The 25,137-nt window shown below is 34.7% G+C and overlaps 1 protein-coding gene across 1 annotated transcript; it reads right to left on the reverse strand.

The window, feature by feature from the left end:
• Positions 1-8,939: 8,939 nt before the first annotated feature.
• LOC138305686 (uncharacterized) lies at positions 8,940-19,740 on the reverse strand. Its single transcript, XM_069245975.1, has 8 exons — positions 19,735-19,740; positions 16,588-17,655; positions 16,103-16,208; positions 13,352-13,461; positions 12,897-13,029; positions 11,678-11,800; positions 10,720-10,915; positions 8,940-10,381 (listed from the first exon to the last, which is right to left on the reverse strand). The coding sequence occupies exons 1-8, from the start codon at positions 19,738-19,740 to the stop codon at positions 9,076-9,078; spliced, it is 3,048 nt and encodes a 1,015-aa protein (XP_069102076.1). The 3' UTR covers positions 8,940-9,075.
• Positions 19,741-25,137: the final 5,397 nt, after the last annotated feature.

The raw sequence follows: 25,137 nt of genomic DNA on the forward strand, positions 1-25,137 counted from the left end.
TGTACAAGTGAAAAATCAATACTTGAATTCAATTGTTTAATAACTTTATGAATATAAACTTTACAAAGTCGGTAAATAGAGAAATCTTAGAGAAACGTAGAAAAACGTGTAGAACACTTTAAATGTTTCTTTCTATGACAAAAATGCAGCAAGTCACAGCCCATACAACTTTAAATATCTCGAGTTTGGTACGCGACCCGAGATGACCTACTTTATGGTATATCTCCGCTTCTGTATTGAGTATACAGCTGTAGGTATATCAGGTAATGACTATGAATTAATAATTGTTAAATATTAGTCAATGACTCCCGTAAAGTCTTTTATTTCAAACTTTATTTTTAATTAGGTTCATAACAAAACCCTTAAGAGGTAAATCACTGCATATGTATTGACTATTTACTGAGGAAACGTACAGGTAGACAGTATTGAAAATTCTATTTTAATATAACATTATTCTACATCAATGCAAAGTTAGAATGCATTAACATATTTATTCATTGACAAGTACTTGCTGTGACATGAAGCAGAATTGTACATGACAGCCAAAAACGACATGTACATCGTATCGTGTATTTATTTTATTTATTGAAATAGCTGCTTAAGGGATGATGACAGGAGTCCCCGGAAAACAATCGTCGAGAGTTACACAAATATAGTTTTACAGCAACAACATGTGAGTAATATATCGGAATAATTTTAACTATAGTATCAAACTTCAAATATATATATCTTAACACGTAAATAAACAATTGGTTTAGGCAATTTACAAACTCAAAGTCCTGGACAAGTGTTTATTTCTAGGAACTAAAATTTCATGTAAATTTGTTCGCAATTTGTATACACTTTTTTTTTTCACTCAGAGCAGCAGAGAATCAACTAACCACCAGCTAACAGCAGATTTCCTTTTTTTAAACTGAATTTTATCTATTCTACTTCAACACACACACCTACACAATATACAATATACATTTTTAACTAATGCATACAGTACACACTTATATACTACATACATACATACATACATACATACATACATACATACATACATACATACATACATACATACATACATACATACATACATACATATACATACATGCATACATACATGCATACATACATACACACATACATACATACACACATACATACATACATGCCGCACACACACACACACACACACACACACACACACACACACACACACACACACACACACACACACACACACACACACACACACACACACACACACACACACACACACACACACACACACACACACACACACACACACACACACACACACACACACACACACACACACACACACACACACACACACACACACACACACACACACACACACACACACACACACACACACACACACCCTGGAGTATGCGGATGCCACTGAACGCATGGCATGATAAACCTAACTCCTCCAACCAAAAGTACATATACATGTACTGGTAAGTGTCCGTCTTCATTTCGCATGGACATAAATAACACTAAATTATACATTTTTGTATGTTCAGTAATAACACACAAGTCCCCACTGTATGCATAAGAATAACACACAAGTCCCCACTTTGTATGGTACATGAATAACACACAAGTCCCTATTTTGTATGGTACAGGAATAACACACAAGTCCCCACTTTGTATGGTACAGGAATAACACACAAGTCCCCACTTTGTATGGTACAGGAATAACACACAAGTCCCCACTTTGTATGGTACAGGAATAACACACAAGTCCCCACTTTGTATGGTACAGGAATAACACACAAGTCCCCACTTTGTATGGTACAGGAATAACACACAAGTCCCCACTTTGTATGGTACAGGAATAACACACAAGTCCCCACTTTGTATGGTATAGGAATAACACACAAGTCCCCACTTTGTATGGTATAGGAATAACACACAAGTCCTCACTTTGTATGGTACAGGAATAACACACAAGTCCCCACTTTGTATGGTACAGGAATAACACACAAGTCCTCTGTTTGACCTTCACACACATACGTCCTTCCTTTGTCATAAATGTCCTCTCTTTTCCGTCACTTTAAAATAGCAATTACTGAGCATATGACATGGATAGAGAAACATAAAATTATGTAGTAATTAAGGACATTATGTAGCTTGTTGACGATCATATGTTTCTGATCTATAACCATCAGCTGTTGAAGTCCTCTGTTTACTGCTAGGAGTCAGGTCCTGACTTTGTATCAAATACGAGTATGTGTGGTCACTTTTACTGTCCTAACATGTTGCACCCCTGGATTATGTCATAGCAAAACTGAAGGATCGGAGTTTGAGAAACAAACAGGCAAAGATTGAATAATCACTGCTATTGACTGTGTGGTTTTGAAGTTGGGCGTCACACTCTCTGTAATCTTCAAAGGAAGTCTCTGCAGGTCTGTGAATGGTCAGATTTTTTATCCTGAACTGTCTTCAGTATTGCTATGAGATAGTCCAGGGGTAAATATAACAACAGTGATACTACTTTTTTTCTGTGAGTACATGTATCAGTGTTCATATCCAAATCTATCATATGCATGCTGATACATTCATATTGATCAAACACAGAAAAAGAAGCATGGGGATTTATTATTTATTTTCAATTTCAAATAAAACATTTCAATGTCTGGATAAATGCTTCAGTTATTAAAAATTATACTGTAAAATTCAGAAAAAGTAAATTAAGTCAGAGAAGCATTAAAGTCAATCAATCTTGATATATATTATTAATTTTAGTTATTAATGTCTCAAACTCTACATCAAAACATAATGCATCAGGTTAAAACAGATATCATAGACCATGCATATATATGTATATCATTTAATTTCAATACAAATGTACATGCACTAGGAGACAGTAAATACAGACTATCAATAAATTGCCTGAAATATATTCGTAAAAGGAATTATATTAAATATTTATAATTATGATTATATATATATAAGCATTAGTGTACTTTAAAAATAGATATACATGTAGAGCATAACATGAGGTCTAGCGGCCTGGGCGGTCACTTGTGTTCTGATGTGTGCACTGATTTTGCTTTTAAACCAACGTAAATTACACCATGTAAATTTGAACCATTTGTGTATATTTGAACCATTTGTACAAACATAATGACTTCACCCGAGTATACTGCAGGTCCAGTATAATACTTTGGGTCTTGGTTACTGAGAAGAACTCAAATATAAGAATTATTTATTGAAGAAAAACATGAAAACAGTGATTGCATTTGGTCACTTTAGACTATAAATGTCATTATTGATCTGATAATTGATGAATTAAAAAAAAATTTAGTACATGTAATATCCATTTGCTAATTATCTCAGGAACATTACTTTGCTAAATTTGTAGATTTTCCAAAATTCGCAAAATACCTCATGAATTTTCCACCAAAAAATTATGGTTTTACATATCACACTCTGTCACATGAATGACACTTTCAAAGTTTTTTTCCACAAAAAAATCCTGCCAATCACATTGAAATAGTTCATTGCAAATGTTTTAAAAGGCAAAAGTTAACAACTATACAGTGCAAACATAATATCAGTCATAATTATGAGATTATAATTATGCAAAGTTTACAGAATCTCTGGAAAAGAAAGTAAGACAGGGATACATTAAACAAGAGATCCCACCAAAGAATGAACTACCTCTAACAATGGAAAGAGGGATTTTTCCTCTGCTTTTTTTTAAACTTTTACTTCATATTACTACATATCAAATTTGAGAGAGATTCTTTCAGTACTCCCTGAGATATACAACAGGAACAAAGTTCAATTATCAAAATCCAAGTTGGCTACCTGTCAACCATCTTGATGACCGATCCGTCTGAAAATGCAATATGCCCAACTAAGGACCTAAGGGAACCTACACATAAAATTTGAGACAGATCGCTTCAGTACTTTCTGAGAAATAGCAGTAACAAACTTTAACTATCAAAATGCAAGATGATGGTGGGCTAAAATGTTAAGTTTCAAAATATTATTCATTTTAGTCTGAATAAATGGATAGAAGTGTCATCCAGCCAATTTCTATTTTTTTTTAGGTACACAAGAAAGAGGCCAGATCATATTTAGTGCATTTAAAAGATTTTTTGGTTTCTATGCCCTGGTTCATAAGCTACATGTATAACAGGAGAACCAGAAAAACGTAAAACTTCAACAAATAAACAAACCAGACAAATTTTGTCTACAGACAGTCTGATTCCAGTATACCCCAACACCCTTAACTTGCGGGGGTATAATAATCTAACAATTGTTATCTAACGACTGTTATCAATTTCTGTACTTGTTTTTTTCCTATTATGCTAGGTTTACACTATGTTCCCAGCGACCACGGTAGCCCTGCTTGCCCGAAACGTGGTGCGCCGTGGAATTTTGGCTATTTTTGTCTCTGTATTCAAGTTGAGCTAGGTCTTGTGAAGTTTTGTCAAGGTGTTTTAAGGATTACGTGGTGGACTGTGGATATAGAGAAAGTGCTGTCCCGCAGGTTAAAGGTACACTACGGCTTTAGCACGGTCTATCAAGGATACCACTACGTTCTCTCTAGGCCTGTTACAATCTGATGAGGTCTGCTACCTTTTACACGTTTTGATCAAGCTCCGATACGTTTTTCACGGTCCGCCAAGGCTTACTAGGGATGAAAGTCTGATGTCGGGCTTTTTTGGAGCAACTGAAACAATATTTATTGCCGAAAATGTCATTTCAAACACGTTTTAATTACAAAATGTGTTAAAAGAAAAGAAAATCTTAACTATATTTGGTATAAATATATAATTATTATAGCCAAGTGTTTCTACACAATTGTTTTTTTTTGTAATGGTTCTCACTTAATCTGCCTTTTGTAATAAAAGCTTCGGTATTAAATGTGTTTGATAATGACTATTTCTATTTATTAATACAAATAATTCCATGAAGTAGCAAATATGTACAGGCCAGGCAATGCTACTCCATCATATATTGCTTGCAAAGTAAGACCGTAATAAGACGTAACACGATTTATCACGTCGGGCTTTCAACCGCGAAAAGCTGTGATGTGCCTTGACAGAACGCATCAAAACGGTTATAATCCACCTTGTCTTGCCATTAAAACCTTGACAAACCTAGACAAAACGGCACAAAACGTGCAGCCAATCTGCATCAACTGTGATAAAACGTGGAAAAACACAACATAATGTCACAAAACTTGAAATCACCGCCAGATTCCGGGGAACGTGCTTGCTACGCGTTCCACTACGGACCGTCTGGAAGTTTTGTTACGGCCTCGCACGCACTGTTACGTTTTGTTACGTCAATACCGTTTTATTACGTCCTGTGGCGTTCACCCTCTGTACCGTGACTGCCGTGGCAAATTTTTTGACTGTTTAAAAATCTAGCACGGCATCCAAGGTAATCAATATCGCTCACGTATGTCTATCACGTCCTTCTGCGTCGTCTCACGTTGTCTCGCGGTAACCACATTTTGTCCACGGTGGCCTGAAACGGGGCTGCCGTGGCCATCCGGAGCATAGTGTAAACCTAGCATAACATCTCATGCATTACTGACATTTCTTTTTCAAACTTTGGATACTGTTGTAAACAAAGTTTTTTATGTCTTTCCAGGTTCTCTTACTAAGGCATTGATTGTTTCTCAAACATTTGTCACAGTCCAACTTTCCAGGCACTTTCTTGATACAAAGAAAATGTTTCATTTCTCTCTTGACAGCTTGTCGTTCTTCCTCTGACCAAGGGTTTCTTCTTGGAGTTCTTGCAATACCTATTGAAGAAAACAAAGGAAACCAAAGCTTATTACTTTCTACCAAACAATCGAAACATGCAATTTTATTTACCATATAATTACAGAATGCAAAACTAGAACTACCATCCAGTGGGGCCAACTTACACCTCCCTACCCCCTAATTGTGTTGCAGGTGGGGGTGGGAAGAGTAAAGTTATTTAAATTCACTTGCCACTTCTACTATATAAACTAACCAAGACAAAATGAAGTCTATGGAGGTATAACTGACACCCAAAACGTGAGAATTATGACGTCATTCATGACGACATGGTAATGTAAACTGATCACTATTACAATGGCTGATCCATCGTATGGATTAAATCGTCATTGATAAATGGTCTAGAATAAGCAATAATAATGCAGAGATCCCCAAAATGAGTTAATAATGTATTAATTAATATAGGCATTATGAATATTGCCTGCAAAGATCTGACATACCGTATTTGACCCAATAAGCACCCAAGGCATTTAATTTTTTCAAAAACTGATAGATGCTTAATAAAACAAAATTATTGCAAACTACTATAAAGTTTTGTGTAGTTTTATTCTTTCTTTATGCTTAGGCAATTGAAATTAAGGCCTCAAAAAGGGGGAGGGGCGCTTATAGGGACATGGGCGCTTATTGGATCGAATTACGCTATATATAAACCACAGATTTTTGAAATTTTAGCCATTTTGACTCTTTTTGGCCCCGCCCCTCTGGCCCATGGGGGTCAGCTAGGATTCCAGGTGATTCTACTACATGTGCAAGTGGAGAAGAAGATTTTTAAAATTTTAGTCAATTTCACCCCTTTTGGCCCCTCCCACAGCCCCCTTGGGGAAGGGGGCCATTTAATCGAATATTTTGATTGGCCATATGCCTAAGAAGGGTTGTGCAAAATTTCATTGAATTTGCTCCAGCAGTTTTGATGAAGAAGTCGAAAATGTAAATTGTTTACGGACGCATGACGCACAACGACAAAAAGTGATTATAAAAAATATTCAGTCAAGTTTCTCATTTGAAGCCCCCGCCCTCAGTCTCCTGGGATAAGACCAGCCTCATTTATTATCAGAAATATGGTTGTCCTCTCCCATTAATGTTACACACCAAACATGCTTATAAACAATGCAATTGTTGATGAGAGTAAGAAATTTAAAGGAAAACTTTCATTTGAAGCCCCATCTCTATCTCTCCCTGGAAGTTAGACCAGCAACTTTGTGATAGTATATACTCAAATTTTATATGTTTCATTTTTATTTTATTTTGATTATTAAGATTACCCTCTCTCAATGATGATTCACATGTACAGCAGCCAGTAATTGATGACAAACTTTGGCAAAGAAATAATTAACCTTTCAAGAACTTTCACACATTAGTTTTGAAGATGTACATTTATGAAAATTGAAGTTTCAATAAAAGTTTTAACCTTTTTGCTTAATTTTGTCAGGTTGTTTACTGGTGTTGCCCTTTGGCTTTACAGCTGCATCTGGACCTGTGGAAATGAAACCAAAATACTGATCAAAAACGAGAACATGCATATGATAAAAGTTTTCACTGAATTATTAGCCTTAAGATTTGCATCAAACTTCAGCCACACAGGCAGATGTATGAACAGTTAGAATATTCAATTCCATACGTTTTACATTAACCTGCTAATCACTTTTGCTATGGATTTCCACTTAATATTATGTGGCAGTATACAACATATAAATGCTAAAATACCTGATCACTATCTGACATGAATATGCAGCAAAAGTATGTTTGCATTTATAGACTTTCATTATGATATTTACCTTGCACTTCAAATTCTGAAGTATTCAACTTCTCTGCCTCATCATCTTCCTGAGTTTCATCAGAATCTGATTCATCAGACACTGTCATGAAGAAATTTATTAAGTTACTCTATTTTATATCAAAGAAAAAGTTCATTAACTGAAAGTGTATAGTCCTAAATCACTGGGGAAAAATAGGCCTAGGCCATATATATATATATATATATTAGAGTTCCTATATCCTGGGCCTGTGCACAATGATCTTGGTCAGTTGAATGTTGGCATTTATTGCTTTTAAATTCCATAACAACTTTGCTTCATATTAAAGTTACTTGATATGGTAATATTCATCAGAAATGATCTGCAAAATGTTTTAACATGACTTTTGAAGTTGAAACCTTGAGCTTGATATTTTAATCAACTCTTTGTTCAGTTGTTAATAACTTTGCTTCATAATATAGTAGCACACATTTTTTATCAGTAAACTTAAAATAATACTGAACAATACTTTGTTTCTCATTATTGAAATCCAAGATGGCTACTGAGAAATCATTTTCAAATTTGATTACACGGTAGTCAAAAGTTACACAGCAGATTTAGAATATGGGAATAATCATACTGCAATTTAATACTATATTATTCCATTTCCTTTTATGGTACTTGTACAAAAGATAAAAAAGAAAAAAGAAACACAAAAAGACAGACAGACTGATGGACATAAAGACAACGTGAACCGGATTACTGTAGGGCACTCACAATTTTATGCCAATTTCTCTTAAAACCAAAAGGAACAAAAATACAGTCTTTATTTGGTAATAAGATTGACTGTATATTTTAAGTATATATATATATGCATAATGCAATAACAAATAACTAAAGACATTTCTTTCTAAAGAATCAATATAACAGTAACTCAATACAATCTTTGTTTGAACATGACATTCTTGTAAAGTATTAAATGTCTATATTAAAGTGTTAAGGGAACATTACACTACACATTACATGTTTACCTTGGTCAATGGCAATATCGTCAAGACACTTCCCGGAATACCTTTTCAATGTGCCATTGTTTGCTGCCATGAGTAATTTTCCTACTTTAGCAATTTGAAGGGTATCCTCTGGAAGACGGTAGAAATTTCTGTGAACATTGACGTCATGTCCAAGGAACTGAGCCAGAATATCTAGTTCATTTTCCTTTAAGTTAACTACTTGTGAAAGTGTTGCAATGTGTTTCCGCAAATTTGTAGACCTCATATTCTCTTGATTTTCTAACTGTGCTTCTGATGCAGAACTTCTCATACAGTCTGCTCCTCTCACATATCCTAAGGCGTTATTAGCAAACACATATGGATTGTTTTCTTCTATACCAGCTTTCACTCTGCATTGAACGAGAAGACCGAGAGCTTCGTCTACTCTTTTGGTAAACAAAATGGGAACCTTCCTTCCCCTCTTTCCTCGAGTTTCCACCCTCGACAAATTGGCAACAAGATGTTGTTCCAAATTGTTTAGAGATTCCATCACATCTGGCAAAATCTTTGATTTGGTTTTTGATTATACACCTCCAAGGTCAACCTCTCTACTTCCCCACTCCTTCTCCTGTTGAACAAGATTATGCTAACCAAGAGGGCTTCACACAGAGGTCTCCATCCTTGGAAGTTGTTTGCTTTCAGAAGCATACATTGTTTGTCAATCTGATTATTCAAGTACTTCTGATATTTGATTACATCATTTGTAAGGGGCAGCAATGATGGTTTGTTCCACTTCTTTGTTTCTAGGCATCTTAATGCTGTTGATGACACTTCTGTATTCCATTCCAGAGAATAAAGTTTCAAAAATCTTTCGACATTGTCCTGAATCACAGAATCCCCTTCTATCAGAGCTCTTGATAACTTAATGTTTGCACATTTACTCAATGAGAATCCAATTTTCAGTGCCAAAGATGGAATTCTTGCACTTGTGCCACATTTCACTCCACATAAGGATTGAACAGCTCTCACACACGCCTCAAATTTATTGGCTACAACACAGTCTGACAATGTCACTATATCAGTGTCTTCCTCTCTGGCCTTGAGCAGAAATCTGGAAAGTTCCCTCATTTTCGTACGGATATACTGGTGCATGTGAGTTAATGCTTTGTGCTTTTTGTACAGCTTTTCCCCAAAAGCAATTATTAACTCATCCCGTTTTGCGCAAATGGAAATGTTGTCAACTGTCATATCGGATAGGACGTCTATTTGGAAATCTGAAGAAGATTTTTCCGATATAGTTGATGGTAGAAGAAATGCACTGTTACTTTGATGTCTTGTCCCTTTGTTGAGTTTTCCTTCTCGCAAGGGACACTTATTCACATGTCTGTACAAATCATACTTGAGATAAAATCCAAGACAAAACCTACAAGGTAAATAATCTTCGCTGCTTTTGGGCTGAGTCAAACTTTTCTTTGGTACAACTTCACCTTGACCAGATTTTAGGACTTCAACATTATGGCTATAGTTGCCTGCTTTTCTCAGCTTGTCAATCAGAATTGATCTTGCCCTTTTCTGCTCATCGTTACGCCTGTCTAGTGAGCGTAGTTTTATAACTTCACTTTCATCCTTATGCATAGTTTCCAAATGTCGAGGAAGTTTAGAAAACGGTTTGCTGCAATACAAACAATAATGTTTTTTATCCCAAATTTTCTTTCCTTTTTCATTCAATGAGCACAACTTCACTGTAATTCCCTCTTTTTGCATTTTTTCCTCTGTCTGTACTTGATTGAAAACCTTAGGATCAATGAGTGGAATCTCACTTGATTCATCTGATCCAGCTGAGTTGTGTACAGCTCTGTAAGTATAAAAAATTAAAAGATTATATATTTAATTTAGCACATTTTTCATTAATTTTACTATCACAACTAAATGTACACTTCCTCTTAGTCAACTTGTCTGTTTTGGATTTTGTGTGTGACACAATTCTTAATAATACTTAATATCAAACAAGAGGGCAATGGGCCTTAACAGTCATCTGACTATTGGAACAATACAACACCTCAAAGAATATAGTAGTGGCAAACAATTAAGGCAATACAATTGAACTCTTTTGATAGAAGAAGTTTAAGATTGATGCATTGTATAACGGTACCTAATCACCAATGAATCGGTTAATACTACAATAATACTCACTCATCATCACTTTCAGTATCAGAAGGTGCATATAATGGATCAGCAGGGTCTGAGTCTGGTGAGTTAGAACCATCATCCGAGTAACTGTCATATGTAGACACAGTATATTCTTTTGTGGACTGGATAGTCCATGAAGAAAGACTGTCAAAAAGCCACTCTGCCGCTACCACAGGTTTTCCATATCTCTTGGTATATTCTGTAATTTAAAAATTAATCATAAAAGAAAATGTAAATATAAACAAGAGGCCCACAGGGCCGGTATCACTCACCTGGTTTTTTTAGTAAACATTACAAAGACTTTTACAAAGCATCAGAAAAGTTAGCAAAATTGACTCCATGATTTGTATAAATTTTGAATCTCAACCATATAACGATTCTATAGATACCATACAATTGTGAGTGCTATCCAATACATAGTTTCAGACAGGAAGTAATTTATATGAAAATAGTAGTCTAATTCAACCTTTTGGCACCGCGCCTCAGGCCCGGGGTCAGCCCCATCATTTGAACAATTTTGAATTCCCGCCGCATAAGAATGCTACCATTCCATTAAAAGTGCTATTCCATGCTTAGTTTCAGAAAAGAAGTAGTTTATAAGGAAATAGCCAAATTGACCCCTTTTGACCCCACCCCCAGGCCCCAGTGGGGTCAGCCCCATCATTTGTACAGTTTTCAGTCAGTACCCCATAAGGATGCTACCAGTCAAATTTTGTTAAATTCCGACCAGTGATTTTTTACTGTTGACGGACAGATGTCGGACACAGAAAGCCACTGTATCGCATAAGCTGACCTTGGTCCTTCAGACCAGGTGAGCTAACAATAATTTACAATTGTAGGTAATATATAATAATAAATTGAACAGATTTCACCTTACTGAAATTTTACAAGAAATTAAACAGCTAGCAGAATAAAAGATCCAATTACATATAAATGAAGAACATTTTAATACATTTTGTACCTTTTAATAGTTGAACATCATTTGGTGTTAAATCATCCAGTTCTTTTTTTAAAAGAATTATGTCACAGTCATTTTTCTCTGATGATAGAACTCCAGAGGCATATGTCACCATCATAGGGATATCTGTAAAATAATGCAATGATTGTCATACATAACTTAAGACATTTCAAAATGTGTATTAAATACTATTTATTAAGACCTAACATTTAGACTATAATTTGAGTTATGCTGTACACTGTACTTGTATGAAGTGACTCTTAATTATCAAAGAATGATGTACAAAGGTGTACCCAAATTGTTTGCAATACAATCTCAACAGGCCCATATGTATACTACATTTTCTCTCTTACCTTCGGGTGTAATACTGCTTTTATCCTAAGCAATACACTCGTGTCGCCTGAGGCTTTATTAAATGGCTAGTTATGCAATACAACCTCATGATGCCAATGCATCAATAAAATTACTTTCAGAAAGTAGGCTGTTTTTACTACAAAACAATGGGGTTTAATGCGTCAAAACATCATGCAGTTTCCATGTACCCGGTATTGAGAATTGACTTGCGTTACAGTATGCGTTTTTCTAAACTATTTCAAAATGGTGGAATATCATAATTGTAAAAAATGTAATAAAAATGTTTAGGGATAACTTGATAAGAAAAAAATGCTCTGAATATATTTATATGGTTATAAAAGACAGAGATAAACAGTATCTTACATGGGTCTGTCAAGTGGACAGGATTGCAATACTTTGTAGAAATATGGCAAAATTTCAGTTTCTTTCCAGCTTTTTCATCACACTATTAACACAAGAATGTTGTTATTCATCAAAAGTGAAGACATCATTGACAATGCCTGGTTACTCTGTATGTATCAATGATGACTGTGACTATGACATAATTGTCAAGTGGGTAAGATCCGTCTTACACCCCCTGTCTTAGATTATAAGACTTTCATAATATGTGAAAATGAAGCATAGGGATATTCTACTCTAGGGATCACAAAATGTTGTAAAACCGACCGCAAGGTTTTTGTGAACCTCAAATAGAATAACCATATCCTTCATAGAGTCATATAATATATGCTAATCTATTAATTTGTTTGCTTCTGCCGTATATTCAATATTTGGACAAAAAATTGAGAAAAATTCAGTCTGATGATACCATTCTGAGGTTATCACTTCAGAAAAGTTAAAAAATAATGTAATGAAACTTGTGCCATACCTCCATTTGTGTCTGTGTCAGGTCCTGCAATACATATTTTCATATTGTGAAAAAGGCCATGCGATGAAAGACGGGCTCTTCTTGGTCCATTCAAGCTCCGAGTTACATTGTCATGAATTAATTCATACGATTCCTGTAAATAAAAATAAATAGTATAGGCCTACATGAAATAATAGTATGTGAAAATAGCAAAATACAATGTTCCTGATACAAGAGTTGTTTCATTACACAAACCTGTATACCGGTAGTATAAAATTGGTTTTAATAAAGATGTAAATTAAGTCAGAATAGAAAAATAAAATCTATATATTTCAAATTCTAACAAAATTTACTAGTCTCAGATTAACTTTGTCAGATAAAATATTTTCCTTATATTTCTCTTAATGATTTCAGATTCACTCAGATACAAATAGAAATTCAACCAAATTGGAGATTTATTTCTAATTGAATTCTACCTCAGCTTGGAGACATCCAGTCTTGACACTATCTACTAGCCAATCTTTGGAAAGAAGCCAGCATCTTTTGGCAATCCCATTAAGATATTTCTGTGTGCGGTCACATGGGTCTATAAAATATACAATATAAATGTACTGTAATTCACATTTCTGAAACATAATAACCACAAACAAGAGATCCCAGAGGGAATTTGATGCCCACGAAAGAATAATCTAAGTCTGACAATTGAAAAAGGGATCGTTTCTCTGTTTTCAAACTTAATCTATCAAAATCCAAGATGGCAAGCTATCGGCCATCATGTTGACTGATAGGTCCCAAAATGCATAATGCAAATCTATGGTCTATATTGAACCTATACATATATGAAATCTGATAATGGACCCTTCAGGACTTTTTTAGAAATAGCAGTAACAACCTTCAACTATAACAATCCAAGATGGCAGCCGGTTGCCATGGCCATATTGTTAACCAATCGTTTGAAACTACACTATGGACATCTAGGCCCTAGGCGAACCTACGAATGAAATTTGAGACAGATCCCTTCAGTTCTTTCCGAGAAATAGCATTAATAAACTTCAACTATCAAAATCCAAGATGGCGGCCAGTCGGCCATATTTGGAACCAATCATTCCCAAACTGTGCTATGTACAACTAGAGTCCTAGGGGAACATACATATGACATTTGAGAAAGATCCCTTCAGTACTTTCTGAGAAATAGCGGTAACAACCTCCAACTATCAAAATCAAAGATGGCGGCCACTCTGCCATCTTGTTGACCACTCAGTTCCAAAATAAAATATGTGCAACTATAAGGGCCCTAGGGGAACCTAAGTAAATGAAATTTGAGAAAGATTCCTTCAGTACCTTCTGAAAAATAGCAGCAATAAGAACTGTTAACTAAAGGACAGACGGACCATGGACAAAAGACGATTTGAATAGCCCACCTTCTGGTGATGTTGGGTTAAAAATGCATTCAAAACATTTATTCGAAGCACTAGTATTGAAATATATTAGCAAATAACCATGTCATTCATTTATTCAACTTTTCATATTGAAGCAAATCAAACAAGGACATAGTCATTCAGATCCCCCGCCAATGGAGATATCAAAGCTGAAGTAAGTTTGATTGTGGAGACTTATGTGTATGAAAAAAAACAGGAAAAAGTGCAAAAAATGAAAACCTAAAAATAGCAAAAGGTACTACTAGACCATAAAATGAATGTGTCTATGAAGTGGAAATATCTCTGCTGGTTTTAGAGTTATGCTCCGGAAATGAACCTGCTACAAAAATATGATATTGTCAGCAATGTTTCTATGGTTACAGAAAAAAGCACAAAAAGTGAAAACCTAAAAATAGCAAAAGGCACTACTAGACCATAAGAACAATGTGTCTATGAAGTTTCATGGAAATATCTCTGCTAGTTTTAGAGTTGTGCTCCGGAAACGATTCTTACACAAAAATCTGCCATTTTCAGCAATGTTTCCATGGTTACAGGAAAAAGTACAAAAAGTGAAAACCTTAAAATAGCAAAAGGCATTACTAGACCATAAGACTAATGTGTCTATGGAGTTCCGTGCATATATCTCAACCGGTTTTCCAGTTATGCTGCGGAAACGAACCAGGTACAAAAATATGATATTTTCAGCAATGTTTCTATGGTTACGGAAAAAATGCAAAAAATGAAAACCTAAAAATAGCAAAAGGCATTACTAGACCATAGGAACAATGTGTCTATGAAGTTTCATGGAAATATCTCTGCTAGTTTTAGAGTTGTGCTCCGGAAACGATTCTTACACAAAAATCTGCCATTTTCAGCAATGTTTCCATGGTTACAGAAAAAAGTACAAAAAGTGAAAACCTTAAAATAGCAAAAGGCACTACTAGACCATAAGACCAATGTGTCTATGAGGTTTCATGGAAATATCTCTTCTGGTTTTAGAGTTATGCTCCGGAAATGAACCTGGTACAAAAATATGATATTTTCAGCAATGTTTCCATGGTTACGGAAAAAATGCAAAAAATGATAACCTAAAAATAGCAAAAGGCACTACTAGACCATAAGACCAATGTGTGTATGAAGTTTCGTGGAAATATCTCTACCGGTTTTAGAGTTATGCTCCGGAAACCATTCCTACGGACGGACAGACGGACGGACGGACGGAACCCATTTGTATATCCCCCGCCAACTTCGTTGGGCGGGGGATAATAAATGTCCATAATATTGTAACTTATAAGATAATTGATCATGATAAATTTGCAATAAACCCAATTAAAAATACAGAAATTATTCTTTAGGGACATTGTTGCTTAAACCAAACTCCAGAATCAAGGATTTCCATCCCGGTTTTAACTTTGGCATTCCCAGGGACTCCTAGGTTTGAAGTTTTTAAGTTTGGGAGTACCTTTATAAAAATATTGGAGACTTTTTGTTAAAATTTATTGTAGAACTTTCTATGCTGTATCAGAAAATATATCTTGTACTGTAATAACTGTATATGCTTTTGAAAAATAGACAATTATTGATTCTGCTTATCTAATTGACCTGTAATTTACATTTCAAATTCATTCCACATTGAGTCCCAAGGACTCCCATCATTTTATTTTATGAGTCCCTATGCGTTTTTGTGCGTCAGAGATGCAGAAAACCTGCGTCCAGGAAATCCCTGAGAATGTGTACAATACTATACAATTTATACCACTCTGGACATGATTATCTCACTAATCAATTGTATTACAATGATTCACCTACCTTTGTTCATTATCACATGAGTTACACATGCTGAGAACGAGTCGGCGTATTTGCAGATGTTCATTCCTGATGCTAGGGCCACCTCTTCGAACTTTCGCTTCGTCTCCTATTTAAAATAATAACAATTCAAACTTTTTTATCAATTTGAATTTTTATTATAGTTTTGACTAAATTAAAAGCTGAAAATACAACAACAGAAAATGAAATTTGTTATATTTCGTTTTTGTTTAGAATAACAGCTACAATATTTGGATGTAAGAGGGACATCTAACAGACAAACACCAAAATATAAACTACAAATAGATCAGGAGTAATACAAGTTATAACAATCCTACAGTAAGCTTACTGCAACATAAAACTACTTTAAACATAGCACATCTAAATCCCAAAATATAAGAATAAGAATTGATTATTAAATACCACTTAAGATTCCAACATCAACAAATAATTAATTTCATTGTAGTAATATATATGTAATTCTATACCTTAGAAATACGAAATCCTGAGAGGATAAACACACAATTTCTTGCATCGGTATCAGATGTCATAATTGTTGCATCATTGTCAGTGGCAAATGTGGCATGACGACCGACATCAGATGTCATAATGAGTGCATCATTCTCGCTGGCAAATGTGGCATGACGACTGGTATCAGATGTCGTAATGGGTTCATCATCCTCAGTGGCAAATGTGGCATGACGACTGACATCAGATGTCGTAATGGGTGCATCATCCTCGGTGGCATATGTGGCATGACGACTGACATCAGATGTCGTAATGAGTGCATCATCCTCGGTGGAAATTGTGGCGTGACGACTGACATCAGATGTCGTAATGGGTGCATCATCCTCAGTGGCAAATGTGGCATGACGACTGACATCAGATGTCGTAATGAGTGCATCATTCTTGGTGGCAAATGTGGCATGACGACTGACATCAGATCTCGTAATGAGTGCATCATCCTCAGTGGCAAATGTGGCATGACGACTGACATCAGATCTCGTAATGAGTGCATCATTTTTGGTGGCAAATGAAGCATGACAACTGGTATCAGCTGTCGTACTGGGCGCATCATCCTCGGTGGCAAATGTGGTATGACGGCTGGTATCAGATGTCGTAATGGGTGCATCATCCTCAGTGGCAAATGTGGTATGACGGCTGGTATCAGATGTCGTAATGAGTGCATCATTCTTGGTGGCAAATGTGGCATGACGACTGACATCAGATGTCGTAATGGGTGCATCATCCTCAGTGGCAAATGTGGCATGACGACTGACATCAGATGTCGTAATGAGTGCATCATTCTTGGTGGCAAATGTGGCATGACGACTGACATCAGATCTCGTAATGAGTGCATCATCCTCAGTGGCAAATGTGGCATGACGACTGACATCAGATCTCGTAATGAGTGCATCATTTTTGGTGGCAAATGAAGCATGACAACTGGTATCAGCTGTCGTACTGGGCGCATCATCCTCGGTGGCAAATGTGGTATGACGGCTGGTATCAGAGGTGGAAATAGCTATAGGTGCATCATTCAGTGATGAGTGAGTCTGAAAAATAGGATAATAAATATACTAAAGTCTCGCAATGTTTTTTACAAATGAAATATCAATATCCAAAATGAAAATTTATCTTCACTTTGTTTTATTCCATAATACATCCTGGTATTAAATAAAACATGCATATGCTTGTACCTACATAATCACAATGTAAATCTATAACCAACTGCAGGTGAAAATTTAGAACATTTGTATATATGTTTTACAATGATCATCCATAACTCAGGTTCTACTATCCAAAATATTTTTTAGAAGAAATAGGTACTCCATTCAGTTACTTTTAAGCACAGTTGTTCACAAAAAAAATCACAAAGGAGTAAAGCATCTATAAGTGGAGATTGAATTCAGATCAAATACCTCGGAAAGACTAAACCTGAGGTACTAACTGACCTTTTACTTGTGTAGTGCACATTGTAAAATGTATGCAAAAAAGGTATGGTTCCTTACTTAAATACAGAAACATATTGGCCTTTAGTGGATAATTTGTGAAGGATTTTAAAGGTGATAAAAACAGATTTTAAATATGCTATTTTTATGTTGATATTTGTTTATTGTGGTGCACTTTATGATTTCCAACCAAAAACACAGGTTGTATTTGACATAATTTCAATAAAATGTGCTTGAAACAAAGTCCACAACGACCCTTGTATAGAACGATTGCATCGCTTATCGCCCCTGATATCACCAGGTGGCCGTAGATTCGTGACGTCATCTGAGACAAACAGCTGTGACAAGAGCCGGAAAATTCAATGGGGCAGTGTTGTGGTATTGGCGATTATAGATATATATAAAACAGTCGTGCTACGTGTAATTGCATATATTGATAAGTGGAAATGTATCCGTATATATAATATACAATCTATAACATTACCCTGATATAATAAAAACGATTGTTAATCTCATTCTAATCGTTATATTCTGGGCTATAAAATTGTTATGTTCTTTAGGTCAAAAGTCATTTGACATCGTGTCCGTGTGTGTCAACTCAGGTTCGAGGTGGTCGCGCTTGACTTTTGTCTGTAAATTAAAACTCGAAACATACACTTTAAAGTTTATATCAACAAGAAGAAATATAAGTTTACAAGAAAATGGACCAAAACAAAAATGACACTACATATGCTACATGTACATACATATAATGCATATTTATAAAAGTAGACCCCAACATCCTTCATACCCTTTCTAAAAACCCTATCATACCGCGGACAAAACGTGCCCCTTTCCCGCCTTATGTATGTATGTACTACATACCTCTATTTCCTATTTGGAACTTAATCCTTCAGAAACACCGCACAGAAAGGATTAGGCTTATTTATTTTTAAAGTTCTGTAATAAGTTTTACGGATTTATTCGACAAAAATTTCGGGGCTTTCCGTGTACGAAAATATAATAGCATGTACAGTAGTAATAATGCATGCACGACCGATAAAAAAGACGGGACAAAACACAGATACTAGATACAATGACCAAATATGCATGACATGTACTCGTGGACAAGATATGCACGTTTAATAGTTCAACTAACACAGGGCCATGAAACAACCTATTTCTTATAAAACACAAATCATTTACAAGACCGCTTATCTAACCGGGCACAGTTTTGGAAAATTTCAAAAGTATACGAACAGTCCACAGGGATTTGAGAATTAGTTTGTTTCAATATGGACACGCTAGATAGCCTATTGACCATTATGAGACGATTTAGGGGTCTAGATAAAAAATCGCTAAAAATCGTATTCTACATTTACGCAAGTGTACTATGAAGAATGTAACAGGAAATTAATGAGTACGCAAATTGGCGAAATTGGCGAGCATTGTGGTGTTTTGAGGGTTCGGGGGAGACCCCCGGGAAAAATGTTACGATTTTAGAATGGCTGAGATATGAGTTTCACGATGTATTTTGATGATTTTGCGAGCGGCGAAGGCACGATATTTTGGTGTTTGGGGGTCCGAAGGTCTCTCCCGAGAAGGAAAAAATATTACTTTTTACAATGGCTGTGACGAGTTTTACGATGTATTTTGATGATTTTAAAGCGTTCTTTACATTGTAATTTTTCGATTTTAAATTACCTGCATTTTATATAATGATAATATTGTGAATGTCGTCAATTATATCATTATGCAACCCTGCTCGATCTGAACATACCGGCTTCACACCATCGGCACATTGTTGTGTAACTCAAAGTACATGTACAAAGAAATGTAATAATGAATTGTCTTGCTAACACTTATATACATTTTTTTAAATACATGTAGTAGAATCCCTAAAAGGAAGTATGAAAACTGTGCAGGAGGACCCTTTGTTTTTTCTTTTAATGATGCGCGTATGTTTGTAACAGATGATTTTTTTCATCAAAACGTAGGTCTAAGGAGGTGGGCCGCAATAATTGTCCATTTTCAAGTACGATCTTATTTTGCACAAAAAATTACCAGTATGTATATCAAAACTCCCCGGTTAATTTTATCTGTAAACTATAAATTACATACATGCACAGTCGTATTACTCCAGGTCGGACTGAATAGGAAAGTAATACTTATTCATTCGTGAAAAATGACCTTATGTTTAACCCCCCACATGATACTCCACATGATATATGTACTCAACATTAATGACATCATCATTTACATATGAGTTTTTCTTAGTTCACTATTTATAAAAAAAAATGTAAGATCAAAGATATCTTTTCAAAAAGATGTGAAGATTGATTTCATTAATTTTACTATTTAGAGACAAAATATAAGCAAATATCAAACTAGTTTCCGCTCTTTCTATGAAAACATTATACTATTATTTTCTACGGATTCTGTGAGCACGTCTACTACATTCATGCACAATTTAAGACAATGCTTTGAAAGTGAACCCATAGAAATCAATTGAGAAAGTGTCAAAATCCACGAACTATGGAGCAAAAATATGACGTCTCTCACACAAGTTCTCCTACTATACATGTGTTTATAAAAGGCTACATAATTTATGGGAGTCAATTAATTATGTTAAAATAATCGTAACTTATTTAGTTCACGGTGATCCTGCGTTTTCCCCATAAAATGATTGCACACCATATATGAATATGGGCAAAAATGTATTCGCATGATTAAACTAATAAAGTCACCAAAGGCTGCCGTGGGGAGAGGGTGGTTGTGCCTTTTGTCAAACTGCTATTGTATATGATGTAGTTGATCATCGTTGTTTCGTCTTTTCAATGCCTCCACCCAGTGTTCCTTCCATGGAATTATCAGTTCCATCATGGCTAACTTATCCTATTGTTACAATGTGAGAATATTTGGGCATGGTTTCCATCTTCAATAACTGATATTCATTTTATATTTTATTTATTTACGCGGATTCACACAGTTTGCAAACAAAATTTCTTTCATACCCCGAGGAAATTAAAAAATAGTGACTTCAATGCTTAAGTATATTGTTTATTTTGCATTCACAATAAGTATTTTTGGTTTTTTTATAATCACTATGTCCAGGATTTTACAATCATAGTAGTTAAAAATTCTGTCGGTCATGTTCGACATCGATTTTGTAATTGTATCAAGGTCCGAAAAATAGTTACTTTGTCGAAATCAAATTACTTTTTTGTATACCGCTGGATGTTGAATGCAAATACTTAAAGATGTTATGTAAAACGCTGAGGAATGTGTTTTTCTTTATCAAAAAGAAGCAGACAAATTAGTATTTTTCTTCAGTTACAAAAGTTACTTCCTTTACACCATTACCATCTCTTACTACCAGATAAAAATAATTAAGTTCGTCGCGAAAAATCCATAGCACTATGTCCTATATATACATGTAAGTATCCACCGGAAACAAAACAAATTATTTTATAATATGTTTTGTGTTAATTAGATATTTACATGAGTAAACACCAATTATTGTTCAAATGAGCGTTGGAGCATATTTAAATTTAGATATTTGAATATAGCTGATGAAACAAAGACTAATTTTAAAGTGTTTCATTTCTCCATATAAATAATTTAAAAAAAAAACCAAATGAAACTCCTTGAATATGAATGTAAACTACGTGTATATATATTATCACATTAGATGACAATTTCTTGAAAAATCCTCGTACCCTATCCGGGTCTCGAACTATATGGGGAAATATAGCATATATATATGGGACGCCCAAATTGATGATATACATCCAATGTTATAATGTCTTCTGAACATAGTGGGGATAATGTTTTTTAAGAAAAAAAATGTTTAATTCGGGATAGGGCACGAGGAATTTTCAATAAATTGTCATCCTTTGTTAAATTGTGTTTCTTTGATATGTCTAATTATTTAAACAGAATGTATCTTTGTTGATCCAAAGATTTAATTTGAATTTCCTGTTGAAATTGTACCTCGTTGATGATTATATGATCACTTTAAATATAGACATGAGTTTTTATTGAAAAATATAAAGTTTGAATACACGTACCAAACACCAAATACTATACAGTGTATTACTATCATATCCATCATTCAATGTTGCGTTTGACACGCTGCAGACCATATAGTCATTTCTCTCATACCTACACGTGTACACAGTAATACTGGCTGGTCCAGGACAATACACGCATATCGCCTGAAGCTGTTTTGTACGGCTACTCATGCAATAAAGCCTCGTGACGTCATAGCGTCAACAAAATTACTATTTCTAGGTGCAATTTAACATTTTTTTTAAGAAAGTAGGCTGGATTTACTTTAAAAGATACAAACAACGATTTTTGCGTTGAAAATTTCACGCATATTTTTCATGAATGGTGAATTGACTTGCAATCGAGGTTTTTTTCGAATTTATTACAAAATGGCGGAAAATTATAGTAGTAAAATTGCAATAAAACATCGAGTTATGAGAGAAAAATACTCCTTCATAAGTTGATATGAAATGTAGGGATATTCTACCCACGGGATCACAAAATGTTATAAAACCCTCGGCAAGCCTCGGATTTTACAACATTTTGTGACCCTCGGGTAGAATATCCCTATCCGTCATGTCTACATATGAAAGAGTCTTTATATAACTAAATTACATTACTAACATTAATTGGAAGATCATTGATATTCATTCGCATGGAAGAAACATGTTTTGTATTTGGGTGCAATATCAGTATTTCTTTTTTTTCATTATCCATATTAAAGATGTTCTACCGCCGACAAATAGTATTTTTTTACTATCAAAAACAGGAGCAGACGATTTAGTATTTTTCTTCAGTTACAAAAATTACTTACTTTACACCATTACCACCATTGAAAAGTTTGAGCTTCTAATTCTACGTCAAGTTAAAAATATGACAAATAATTAATTGCATCCCGAAAAAAATCCGACGCACTATATCCTATATGGAATGAAGTACTGATTGCACATGCACCAAAGGCAAAATGAAAATATATATATTATTTTTGTGTTTATTAGACATACATACATCCGATTGAACACCAATTATTGTTCAAATAATGAATATCATTTATGCTCTGTCGGCGGTGGAGCATCTTTAATACAATTTAATGCAAATCAGGTCTTCCTTTGCATTACTTTGATACGTTGGTGGAATGTAGCGTAAATAATGGTCTAGTTTTAATTAAATTGATTACGAACGTATACGCCTCTTTTGTTGAACGAAAACCATTCACCAATTTCCATATATCATTATAACGGTTAGCTCCCCTTGGTCATGGCAAGCACAGGTATACGACGCGCGTAAAACAAATACTAAAAAATACCGATCAGTATTTTAAGTATGTTTTTTTTTTTTTTTTTTTTTTTTCGCGTCGTAAACCTGTGTGGCAAGTAAAGATTTTTTGTTTTATAACAATAATGCACTTGGATCAAAACAGCAGAATTTTCTCCTTTGTTCTTTTGGTATTCTGATATTTAGCTTGGAGCTAAAATCTATTATAATGCCGATTTTTTACCATCGATATTATTAAAGATGCTCCACCGCCGACAGAGCATAAATGATATTCATCATTTGAACAATAATTGGTGTTTAATCGTGTATATATATGCCTAATTAACTAAAAAAAATAATGTAAAATAATTTATTTCGCCTTTGGTGCATGCGCAATCAGTAATTCATTTCATATAGGATATAGTGATACGGAATTTTTTCGGGATGCAATTAATTATTTTTCATATTTTGAACTTTTAAGTAAAAATTAGAAGCTCAAACTTTTCAATGGTGGTAATGGTGTAAAGTAAGTAACTTTTGTAACCGAAGAAAAATACTAAAAAATACTAAATCGTCTTTTCCTGTTTTTCCTGTTTTTTCCTGCTGTTGCCTTTAATTGTAAAATGCTGATTAAGTGTTATACATAATAATCTGCTTTTCAGGTTTGCTAAATTGATTTGATATACATTAAACGACCGATATCATATTCTGGTAATTATTTGATGTACTCTGAGTGCGATCAGTACATTCCAGTCAATTTACTTATATTTCTGCGGTTGTCTAATCAATGTTTCAGCGTTTATATTCGAATGTTCCTATGCGGCTAAAATAAACGACATTTCGTCCTCTTACCATACAAACGCGCAGGCGCAGCCGAGCCGGTGACCGGCTCGATCAAACGGCTATAACACGGTTAAATCTTTACCGTTGTGAAACGTAGACTTACAGTAACTGTACACGACCGCCAGCCGATTGTAACTTGACCCTGAAATAATAATTTTTGAATACAATTCTACTCCTTTCCCCCTTGTAAAAGATAACATATCGAGACCCTACATTATTCAATTCTCCCATACATGTATATGTGGTGTGGTATTTCTCCTTCCGCGCGGTCCTCGTCATTTGAGCTATGCATTTTGCATCTTTTTTCGGAAGAGTTCCGATATGAGCGGTAACAAATGTACACGGAGATTAACTATGACAAACAAATTATGTGTTTGGTAATGTGCAATTACATGTATGTATATTCTTCTCACAAATTTGAATTGTTGACGATATTAAAAAATATTTGTTATTTACAGACGTTTTGCTGTTGCCTTTAATTGTAAAATGCTGATTAAGTGTTATACAGAATTGATTTGATATACATTAAACGACCGATATCATATTCTGGTAATTATTTGATGTACTTTGTTGCACGTAATGCCAGTATAGAGGCCAAACTTAACTGGTGAACTAATACGATAAAATTTAATTCATATTGTCAGAAACAATTATACATATATATGTTTCTGATTAAATACATGATTAGTTTTAAGAAGTATTCGTCAATTATTTATAATAAAATTATAAATAGTATACACGTGTCAATTTTCAGTTGTTTTTATTCATGCTAAAGATATATAATTCGTAAATATATAAATGCGTATTTTGGAGTGTTCATGGGTCTTTTTGTGATATTTGTGTAGCCATGAAAATGGCTTTTTTTTATAAAGGATTGGCTGATTATAAGATCAAGCCCTCATGTGCCTGATGGCCCGGTCAATGCTGTTGGAGAAAGCAACTTCCGCCGACGGTTTCAGA

The sequence above is a fragment of the Argopecten irradians genome, chromosome 13 (genome assembly GCF_041381155.1).
Source record: "Argopecten irradians isolate NY chromosome 13, Ai_NY, whole genome shotgun sequence".
In the NCBI taxonomy this organism is placed as follows: domain Eukaryota; kingdom Metazoa; phylum Mollusca; class Bivalvia; order Pectinida; family Pectinidae; genus Argopecten; species Argopecten irradians.

Coding starts and splice junctions, on each gene's coding strand:
- LOC138305686 (XM_069245975.1), bottom strand. Junction 13,462..16,102: donor TCATGTGATAATGAACAAAG/GTAGGTGAATCA, acceptor TATATTTTATAG/ACCCATGTGACCGCACACAG. Junction 13,030..13,351: donor CTGGATGTCTCCAAGCTGAG/GTAGAATTCAAT, acceptor TTTTATTTACAG/GAATCGTATGAATTAATTCA.